Source organism: Gavialis gangeticus, unplaced genomic scaffold, assembly GCF_001723915.1.
Source record: "Gavialis gangeticus isolate Ggan-Ray unplaced genomic scaffold, GavGan_comp1, whole genome shotgun sequence".
Taxonomy (NCBI): domain Eukaryota; kingdom Metazoa; phylum Chordata; order Crocodylia; family Gavialidae; genus Gavialis; species Gavialis gangeticus.
In genome coordinates, this window is record NW_017729029.1 from 20,144,136 (window position 1) to 20,155,877 (window position 11,742).

At 48.2% G+C, this 11,742-nt stretch overlaps 1 protein-coding gene across 1 annotated transcript in view; it reads right to left on the bottom strand.

Moving 5' to 3' along the window:
• Positions 1-11,742, bottom strand: part of DIAPH2 (diaphanous related formin 2) — an 899,992-nt gene that overhangs the window by 534,156 nt on the left and 354,094 nt on the right. The window contains exon 22 of the mRNA XM_019521025.1: positions 11,478-11,579. Within this exon, the coding sequence (XP_019376570.1) occupies positions 11,478-11,579 (102 nt within the window). The remainder of the gene's footprint in view (positions 1-11,477; positions 11,580-11,742) is intronic.

The window sequence follows — 11,742 nt, forward strand, 5'->3', positions numbered from 1 at the left end:
CTCAAGCTTCTCCACATCCTTTTTGAATTGTGGAACCCAAAACTGGAAGCAGTACTCCAGCTCAGGCCGAGTACCAGGAGAATAACGTCCTGGGATTTGCTTGAGAAGATTCTATGGACACAAGCCACGGTTTTGCTCACTTTACTGGCTGCAGCATGACACTGCAGGCTCACGTTCACACTGTGGTCAATCCTGACCCCCAAGTCCTTCTCATCTGCAGTGCTAGTCAGTGTAGCACTGCTGAGCCTATAGAGATATGCTGTAGGTTTTTCCTCCCAAGGTGGAGAACCTTGCATTTTTCAGTGTTAAAGACCATCAGGTTCTCATCCACCCATTTACTGAGCCTGTCAAGGTCAGCCTGCATTACCCCCCTTCCCCCCCGTCCTCAGGCATGGATGCTTTGCCCCAAAGTCTGGTATCATCGGTGAATTTGGCCAGTCCGCTTCTGACTCCAATGTCCAAATCATTAATGAAGAGGTTGAACAAAATAGGTCCAAGGACAGAGCCTTGCGGGACCCCACTGGTCACAGGGCACCATGACAATTGACTTCTGTCAACTACCACCCTCTGGATCTGACCCCAGAGCCAATTCCCCAGCCAGCGGATCGTGGTGGACCCAAGGCCGCAGTTGGCCAGTTTTGCCAAGAGGTGATCATGGGATACCGGATCGAAGGCTTTTTTGAAGTCAAGGTATATGACATCTATCTCCTCTCCCTTGTCCAGGTGATAGGTCACCTGGTCGTAAAAGGAAATGAGATTGGTCAAGCACAACCAACACAACTGTCCTAGATGTGGGGGAGAAGGCACAGGGGCAAGCGGGAATGCTGGCTCAGGGACACCACTGCCCACCACTGGGGCCCTCCAGATATGCCAGCAGCACACACAGGACAGGAGCTTCCTCCTTCAGTGGCTGGTGGCAGTGGCCAAGGAGCAGATGGATGACACATGGGCTTCATGGGAGGAGAATGTCACTTGAGAGTAGAGGTGGTGGGCTGAGCTCCTGGCCCTGGTGTGGATCCAGCTCCTGAGGGACCAAAATACAATCCTGGGCTGGGCTGTGCAGGCCAGGGAAGATGACTGCCAGACCCTGGACACTGCCCTGGGCCTGATGGTCTTGTTTGTGCCCACCACTGCCTGGCCCCTATCCCTAGACCCACAGACCCCCTGGCAACTGCCCACTGCCCCATAGCAGGTGGGGACCCACGGGCAAATGCTGGCCATCTTCCCTCAAGGGTGCCAGCTATCTGCCCCACTAGGCACCCCCACCCTACAGTCCCCCACTCCGGCAGACCAAAACAAATTCTTTGTAAATGGTTTTCACACTGAGAATATGACTTTTTTTATTGCTGGTGGGTGGGAAGGGTGGTGGAACGGCTCTGTTTGTTGAGGGGAGCAGGAGCTCCATGTTGAGCAGGGAGGGATGGGGGTGCTGAGTGGAATAAAGGTTTCTTCTTTCTACACATGCCTGCCATGAGACTAGTGCTGGGGATGGGTGGGGCAGGAAGGCTAGAGTGGGTAGTGCTGCAGGAGGTGACCTGCTACAGGGGCCAGAGTAGCTGGTGCGGGACTCTGCTAGCAGCTGCGTGGCTCTCCTGGTGCCTCAGCAGGGGGGACCTACCACTACTACAACAGGAAATGCTCCCACTACCGGGCCACCTCTGCCTGCCATGCCTCCTCTGCCCAGGTCTTGAAGAACAGCTCTCCCCATGCCTTACAGATATTATGCAGTGCACAGGCTGCAACAGTGACCTGGAGGACGTTGCCCTTAGTGACCTCGAGGTGTGCAGTGAGGAAGCGCCAGCGGCCCATAAGGCAGCCGAAGGTGCACTCAACCAGGGCACAGGTCCAGCCAGTTAAAGTGGGCCTGGCAGGGGTCCAGGTGGCTGGTGTAGGGCCTCATCCCAGGGCAGGAGCAGGTTTGCAGGGTCCCTGATAAGCAGGGGTGGGACACCCACGGTGCCCTGCTGCAGGTCCGGCATCCCGTGTGAAGTGCCCACTCTTCACCAGTCGTACCTGGCCAGAGTTGTGGAAGATGCAGGCTTCATGTGCACTGCCCACCCAGCCGACACTCATATGTGAACATGCCCTGGGGTCTATCATGGCCCACAGGGCCACAGAGTGGAATCGCCTGCTGCTGCAATAGGGGTAGTCTCCATGGGGTGGGCAGGTGACCTGTATGCGGTTCTTGTCCAGGGCCCTGATACACTGGGGGAAATCCAGTCCATACAAGCCTGCCACCACCACCTGGGGGTCATGGACATGGAGGACTGTCTGTTAGCACATCCTGGAAGGTGCCGCAAACCTCCAGGATGGTGTATCCACTGGTGGCCCTTCCTATGCCAAATAGGTGTCCCACATACCAGAGGCTTGTGGATGTGACCAGTTTCAGCAGTACCAGGCCCAGGTGGGTGTCGGCAGGGAAGGCAGGTCCCAGAAAGTGACACAGGTCAGCCAGAAGGCATCCACCCACTGCTCATCATCCCAGATCTGCCGTACAAGATGCTGTTACCAGCGCTGGCTGGCACAGTGGGCCCAGAGGCAGCGGGGCTGGAGGCAGAGTGATGCCTCTGTACTTGCCACGCTTCTCCTAAGCAAAGGAAGAGGCCACCCAAAGAGCAGATTGGGCTGGCTTTTAAAGAGGACTACCAGGCTGCTGACAGCTACAGCCAAAGCACCTCCAGGTGGCCACAGGGGCTCACTGCAGGGCTGCAGGGACCTGGCAGCAAATTTTATCCCTAATCTCTGCATGTGTAGAGCTACCCAAAAGCCCTTGCTCTACAGTAGCTTACTGCACAGTAAATTCATGTGTAGATGTACCCGCTATCTGACAAAACATCCTACCAAAACTTCATTTTATATGGTCAATAAGTTCAGCGATGACTTTAAATTTTACCACTGCATCATGAAAAAAACAGAATTATTTCATATATACACACACACACACACACACACACACACACACTTATGTGTATATATAAAATTTCCTTTAGGCAAGAGCCCTAAAAACAGGACTTGAACAGCTCATGAATGTAAAAAGAGCAAATTCTCACTCAAATCTTAACTTAGAATTAAATTATATCACTTTACTCTAAATTTTTGGACTTCAAGGTAGCACTCAAGAACAAGTATATATACACTTACAAATATAAGCATAAACAGTCCCAAAAGTGTTGCACTATCACAGAACCCAGCATTTGATGTCACTAATATGTTGTAAAAAAAATGTAACTCTTAGAAATACTGCAGGTGTTTTGTAACCAGGGATCTAGGTTTTCCGTTTCCCATGGAAAAACGGAGAAAACCACGGATTCCCTGTTTTTATCAGAGAAAAAGAGAAATCTGTGTTAGCAGAGAAACCTGCGGATTCTCCGCCCCTGGAGCATGGAGGTAAGTGGGGCTTGGGGCAGGGCTGGGGAAGATAGTTTGGCGGCTGAGGCAGCAGGGGGTGCTGGTGGCCCCAGGTGACACATCGCAGCTGGGAGTAGGACCACGGGGTGAGGGCAGGGGTGCCTCTCTGCAGGGGGCTTTGCAGGCAAGCGATGCAGGGCACAGTGTGTTGGTGTCTGTCATCTGCAGGCCACACATGCCACCCGGCTGGCTGCCCAGGAGAGGGGGAGAGGGAAGCTGGTATGTGGCCGGAGCACAGCTGCGGCAAGGGATGGAGGTGTGGGGGGGAGCGGGGGCTTGGGCTTGCACGCAGTGCTGCTGCTTACCTGGAGGCCCGTTATGGTGGCAACAAATCACTGTCTCCAAAACCTCCTGCTGCCACCGCGGACCTCTGCCCGGAGCTGCGCTGCTGGCCACTGGGTGGGAGAGGCAGCATGGTGGTGGCTGGGTGGCCCCCACCACCACTAACGGCCGCACAGCTCCAAGCATGGCTCTGTGGTGGCAACGGGAGGTTTTGGAGGCGGAGGCAGTCACCGCTGGCACGGGCAGCCACTGCCAATCGCCTGTGGGGCTGCCCGTGCCAGCAGAGACTGCCTCTGCCTCCAAAACCTCCCACTGCCACTGTGGAGCTGTGCTTAGAGCTGTGCTGCTCGAGACAGTGGTGCACCATGGGGTGGTGGTGGCTGGGCAGCACACAGCCATTTCCAGTCCCGCCACCATGCCACTGCTGCCGGCTGCACAGCTCTGAGCACAGATCTGCAGCAGCAAGAGGTTTTGTATGCAGCCGCTGTCACCGCTGACATGGGCAGCCCCACAGGCGAAAGGCAGCAGCCATCCATGCCAGCGGTGACTACCTCTGCCTCCAAAACCTCCCGCTGCCACCATGGAGCTGTGCTCAGAGCTGTGCAGCTGGAGGCAGTGGCGTGGTGTGGAGTGGTAGTGTGTATGGCTGTGTGTTGCCCAGCCACCACCATGCTGCCGCTGCCACCCGGTGGCCAGCCACACAGCTCCACGCAGAGCTCCACGGTGGCAGCGGCAGGTTTTGGAGGCAACAACCATCACCACCATAACGGGCCTCCAGGTAAGCAGCAGTGCTGCGTGCAAGCCCAAGCCCCTGAGCCTCCATCACTCACTGCGGCTGCTGAGCCGGCCATGGAGCTGTGCTCTGGCCGCATGCCAGCCTCCCTCTCGCCCTCCCCTGGGCAGCTGGCTGGGCGGCATATGTGCGGCCTGCACATGGAGGGTACAGGCACACTGCCCCGCATCACTTGCCTACAAAGCCCCCCGCAGAGGGGCACCCCTGTCCTCACCCCCTGGCCCTGCTCCCAGCTGTGATGTGCTGGTTGGGGCCAGCAGCTCCACCCACTCCCTCAGCCCCCAAACCATCTTTCCCAGCCCTGCCCCACAGCCCCGAAGCCCCACTTACCTCTAGGATCTAGGAGTAAAGGGCATGGCTCCACAATGGCAGTGCTTGCCCGCAAAGCCCCCGCCCCCCGCATACAGATGCCACCGTGGAGCATGCCAATAAATGCAAGCCCCCTGTTTCACCCCCCGGCTGGGCAGCACATGTGATGTGCACACAGTGTTTGCCACCTCACTGCTGCTGCCGTGCCCTGTGCCACTTGCCCACAAAGCCATTCAAGTGGCCGTGGGATTGTAGTGCAGGGCACAGTGGCAGAGCTATGGTGGCAGCCTCCGTGTGCAAACCTCCTGTCAGGCCGGCCAGCTGGCACGTGTGTGGCCCACAGAGTGGCAGCCCTGCCCTACTCCTGGGAGTGGGCACAGGGGCGCACTCCTATCCTTCTTGAGCTACTCCCCCAGCACCTTCCCCTTCCCCCCACGCACACTTACCTACTGGGGTGGGTGTCTGTGGGTCTGGGGGGCTGTTGTGAGGGGCATCAGGAAGGCTGTTGAGGCTGTGGGGGGGGGAGTGCAGGGCAGCAGCAGCATGGGAGGGGCTGTGGGGGACCTTTAATTTTTTATCACAGATTGTGGGTTTTTAATCAGACAATTTGCAATTTTTAATCAGAGAACCCAGGATCCCTGTTTATAACAACCACCTAAAATACACTGTCACTTGGGGTCATGACCCTATCCAACAGATAAGACATGACGGCATAATAGTCAGGACATATGGTATCCAGATATAGAATGTGAATAGCTATATGACGCTGCTACTAGGAAATTTCATGACGTTCCCCCCAACCCAAGACCACACTAAAAGTATAATACAGTATAAGTAAAAATAGCAAAATGAACAAGCAATTACATGTATACCACGGGTAAATTAAAGGGATCTCTAACATGTGAAACAGGGTTTTCAGATTATTATGTGTATAACAATATTGATAGGCACACTATCAATGTGCATAGCTTCATTTGCATTGGCTTATTTCTAATTTTCATGTGCAATTGCATTATTATATTTTTCATTAGCCATATTTTTCATGTCAAAGTTAACCTACGATATCCTTAAACACAATCAGAAGTAAACTTGGGGTTGCTGGTGCACAAAAAAGGATGTATTTTGAGACTTCCACAATATCAGCATTCCCCCCCTCCTCCCCATTTCCATTCTTCAAAAACAAAGATGTTACATCACCATCACTTAATGCAAACTCTATATAATTAGTGCAATCATATTAGGACATTAAATCATGTCTTACATTTTACTTGATTAACCAGGAAGATGAACTACAGTTTTAAGTGTTTCCTCAAGATAGCTTATGTTTACTTCTCAAAAGTTATTATGATTGTAACATAACTCTTATTTAGTTTTTTCCAGTTTATTACTATTAATATCTTTAATATTCAGTTTAATTATACATAGTTTGTAACAGAATGGCTAAGTTATTTGAATTTTAAAAACTGAACTATTACAAAACAGAAGCAAAAAGGTAGCTGAGAAAAAATTTATTCATAGTTGCACAGACTGCAAGTGACAAATAGGATTATAAAAGAAAAATCTAAAGTTTGGAGTGGTGGGGAAAGACTGCAATTATATTATAGGGTCTGCTAGCAAGATGAGGCTGCAGCGGATTCAGAAACGCTGGGCACATCAACACAAGACACATTGAGTACAGTAGACTAATTCTACTGTGCATTAGCACGGAGAGCAAAACCCATGATAACGCACTATTGTGAAATAGATTTAGTATACTACACAGTAACATCACACAAAAAAAACATTTGCACTAAGGTGCGGTAGTGTCAATTACAGTGCATTAAGTTAGTACCCATCATTACAGATACTAAACCTAATGTGCTGCAATTACAGCACATTAATAAATGTGTAGGAATACCAGGAGTGATGAGTTCCTTCAAATTAGCAGAAAGGTAGGAAAACAGCCTATTGAAAAGAAGTCAGATATAGTAGAGAAGGCACCCTGCTGACAAGATGCATTAGCTACGTGTTGTATATATACATGGAATGTATAGATGATCACACAAAAACCTAGCTTATTCTACTTAAATGAGTCCATGTAAAGTTCAGCCTCACATCTATTAGAAAAATGTATTAAATCAAAGCTTATTCACCAAGACCAGCAGGGACTGGAACAGAACAGACAAGGGAAGGTAAGTTTCTGATTTTAAGAAAACTGAAGCTATCTTCACGCTCACAATTTCTTTAAATAAGACTGGCGGGGGAGTGCATGTTGGGAGGGATGTTTCACTGTGGGCACATTTTATTCTTCATGGTTATATTACTGTTAATAGAGATTTTCCATTATTTAACCCTTCCATGCACTTTTCCACAGAAACAGGGGCAATAGGCCAATATGTTTAGCTATGAAAAACAAATAAACCTTGGGGTTACTTACAACTTCATTAAGATGACAAAGAAGAAATAATTAACTTGCTTTAACTTTACTGACATAGGAAAACTGAAGCAAAGAGAGTAGAAGCAACTTACTAAAGACATGGCAGCAGGTCTGTGCCAAAACCAGAAATAGAACCTGGGCCATTCAAATCCTAGCTGAATGCTATAAACGGAGGATGGCCAGTGCACCAGCTCCTGTGAACTGAATCTGCAGCATGGTCTTCTTTTGGGCTTTCCAGAAAACTCATCTTTGGCACAGGGCAGTTGAATGCTGTCACTGTTCAACCCCTATTTTTCCCCACCATCTATTTTAGTCACCAACAGTGACTGGAGACTCTAAGGCCAGGTAAAAATATTATACGTTTACCAATATAAGTGCTCAGGAACCAGTCTAATCCCATAACAATACAGAAGTTTGGCACCCATAAACTGGCTTAAAAATGGCAGAACCCAGTTTAAGATAGACCTGAATCAATGTGCGCTCAAACTTAATCAATTTAGGTTAGACTGGGGAACTGAACTTCTGCACCAGACCCCTTACTGATTCACATTAGGGAATTGTCAACTGGTATCCCAGGCAATTTTGCAGCCCCCCGCTAGCCCTCTTCTAACAGGAAGGCACACTACCACTCATCCTGCACTTGGCTGCTCCAGTCAAGCACCCAGCCAGCCCCACCCCTGGGCTCTCTCAGAGCTGAATCAGCACAGTGGCTGATGATGATTTGGGGGGGGGGGGGGGTCGGGGACAGGCAGCTGGGTGTGCCCTGAGCCACAGTCAGGCTCCCTGGGGCTGTGGCCCCTAATGGAGGAAAAGGGGGTCCCTGGCTGGGTGTTCAGGAGCTCACCCAGGGAAACTATACCCCCTGCAAGCAGGCACATCTCTAAAGGAGCATCACTGGGCTGCAGAAGGTGGGCAAACATGGGTGCCTCCACTGCCTGACTGCAGCTGACATGCCAGTGGATGATGATAGGGGAAGAGGGCTCTCCCATGCCTGGCAGTCAAATAAGGGGTGGCCCAGCCACTCAACTGTGCTCAGTCTCAGGCAGCCTAGAGAGCCCACTGGGAGATGTGCAAGAGTGCCCTTAATCTCCTGGCCTCAGCTAGTGAAGGCAGCCTGGGTGGCCCCTTGCCAACAGCGTCCTCTCCCCCCCTTCCCCATAGGGCAAACATGGGCTATGTTCACTCCCAAACTAACTTATGCTGCTTACTAGGGCTGTACAAAATGGCTCTGTTCCAATTTGGATTCAGATCCAGCCATTTCAGAGGGACAGTGATTAGACTCGGTGTTTCAGATCACCGTCCCGATTTGATTTGGCCAAACCTGTTTTGGAAATTTGACACTGGTTCAGAGATTCAGCCATAGATTATAATGGGGAATAACTAAAATACCTATAACTTTTTCAATTTTGGCTGATTTGGCATTTCTGAGGGCATGAAGCCTACCAAGTTTCAAGGAGATAGGTGCAGCGGTTTCTGGGAAACTGCACCTTAAACTATTCAAAACAAAACCCATGACACCTGTGTGTGTTAAGGTGCGTGTGTAGGTTGTAGCCGTGTTGGTCTAAGGACATAGAAAGACAAGGTTCTTTGGGTCAATCTGATATCTTTTATTAGACCAACTGAGTAGTTGGAGAAATATATCTTAACAAGCTTTTGTGTTTAAAAACCCTTCTTCAGGCTGAGAAAGCATCTGCAGTTGGTGTATGCGCTCTTTCTGGATGAAAGAAATAGTAAAGAAGCCAGAGGCTGGCATTCAGGCAAGAAAGCCAGTCAGTGGGAATGTAAATTGAGACATTAGAGGGTAAGACACAGGCTGGGGGAGGGGGGAGGGGGGATATCCTGTCTTATCCCCCTCCTCAGCAGCCACAGGAACAACAACAGAAGGAGCTTACTCAGTTGAGCCACTTACCTCCTCAACCTCCTCTCAAGTGTCTTCTAGAGAAGGAGACCTGACTCTAGGGGAACTTTGAGGGGAGGGGAGTGGAGCACAAACTCAGATTCCCCCTCCTTCCCCAGAATTTCCCTGGCTATGGCACTGAGCTCCCCTGCTTCCATATCCAGCTCCTCCTCTGGCACTGGGAGGCTCATGCTGGGAGTTGAAATTGGGGTGGGGAGAGTGTCATGCTAGTGCTGGTGGCTATTTCTGGTGTTAGTGGAGGTGGGGCAGGTGCAGACACTGCTCCCACCTCTTTGCTGCCAATTCAGCAGAAGTCTCATGCCTGGTAGAAAATAAGGTGCATCTAAGTTGGGTGGGGGGTGTGGAAACTTACAGCTTTCCCTCTGCCTGCTCTCGCTCCCCTGCCAGAAGACCTGGCACCTTCATGTTTGGTGTGCTGGAAAGTGAGTGTAAAATTTGTGTGTGTTGTGCTTTTCTGCGCAATGATGGATGATACACTACGAGGGAAAGCATACACAGCTTTCTTTTTGTTTGGGAGGGGATAAGAAAAAGAAATAAGAGGATTTTGGGGGAAGAATTAGTTGAAATAAATAACAAAAGGGATGGTAGGCAAGGGTAAGTGGGAAAGAACTACCTACAACTTGGTAGCAAGAGACTACCAGTACCTATTGTTACCAAGCAAGCCTAGACCTTTCAGATGCTATGTGCTCTGCTGTTCATGCTGCAAGAGAGACACAGGTGAAAGAAAAGGCAGAGAGCGAGCTTGACACAGAGCCTTATATACTGTTTCTCCATCCCTCCCCCAGAGCACTATGATTGGGAGGGAGCTCAGGGAAAGGTCGTAGTCACTGGCCAGCTACAAGTGTCAATATGAGAGCAGTCCTTCCCCGCTCTTCTCCCTCCGTCATCTTAGTTTCTGTTTTCCTGCCAGCCTGTTTCTGAAACTGCAAAATATTCGGAAACATTTCCAAAACTCGGATGCTTTCGTTTCATTTCAGAGATGTTTCAGAGCTTTCTATTTTGATTCAGATTCAGTGATTTGTCCACCAAAATGGGCTGACACACCTTTAAAACGAAACAGCTGCTGAAGTTTTGCACAGCCCTGCTGCCTGCAGAAACCTGCATCAGTCTGATTGATCCCATCAGGTTTTTTGAACATCTATACTTAGCCTAAATTAAGTGGTGGACTAAGGACTAGAGGGGTGAAAAATCAGGAGCAACCTTCTGGATGCTGCTAAAGCAGTGACTTCAGAAGCCAAACCAACAAGTCTCCTTGGTCATAATTTAACCACTCAGACTGCCAGATGGACAGCTTTGTTCTGAATCACATTTCCTATGTGGGAAGATGTCTGCAGCATTTAAGATTCATTTTTGTAATGTGTCCTACATTTTGTTCCAGATCTGAAATTAATGAAGCTAGGGAGGTTTTAGTTGCTTTTATATTTAGGACCATAGCTTGGCCAAAGGAAAAAAAAAACCACACACCATGATTCATGTTAATTATTCTTAACAATTCTTAGTCATCTGTCCACATTTTACTTCAATGACAAAACAAAAATACCTTTCACTTCTATACGCACTAAGTCTGCCAAGTACCTGTACAAATTTCATCTCATAAGAACCTTAATTTCCTGATTTTGCTACTATATGAATAAATACCTATACCAAAAAAACCCTACATATATTGTGCAAATCATATGATAACAATAATGGGAAAAACCAATACAAAACTTTTACAAAAAGGGGAAAATATATTTTCATTTTATCTAACGAAGTACAACTCTCAGTTAAATTATTGGGCACACCACAACTTCAAAACTGTTCTGGCTCACAAAGATCAGCATATTAATTCTTTAACTGGGCTAAGGCACCAAGTTCCTTCTGCTCAGGAAGATTCTTATAAGAAAATATTTTTTGAATAAATAACGTAGATTAACACTTTGAACTGCTGAGCTTTTAGTTATTAAGTCAACCAATTCAGAGGAAAAAAAAAGGAGGCACTGCATAAATGAATCCTTCTGAACTCCTAAATATAACTTCTGTTTTATTATTTATCAACAGCACTACGCTGTCAATCAGAACAGAAATACAAGATCTGATTTGTCATAGAAATGCCTTTTATAGAAGGCAGCTGTTAATTATACATCACTATTCCTTTCACTTCTATATGCACTAAGTCTAAGTCTGTCAAGTACCTGTAGAGATTGCATTTCATAAGAATCTTAATTTCCTGATTTTTGCCACTCTATGAATAAATACCTTTACATACATATATACATATATATAAAATCAATACAAAGTTGAAGGGAAAAATATTTTCATTGCATCTAACGAAGTACAACCCTCAGTTCAATTATTGGGCTACTACATACCACAACTCCAAACTGTTCTGGCTCACAAAGATCAGCATATTCATCCTTTAACTGGGCTAAGGCACTAAGTTCCTTCTGTTCAGGAAGATTCTTTACCAGATTCTGAAAAAAGCAAGATTAAATTACATGAGTTTTAAATTCTAACAATTGTGATATTAACACTTAATAAAATGGATTATATGGCATGTCAATGTAAATCAGAGTACCTTGAAACTTAAAAATCATTTCAGATAACTCCAATAACCACACAGACCACACAAAAGGA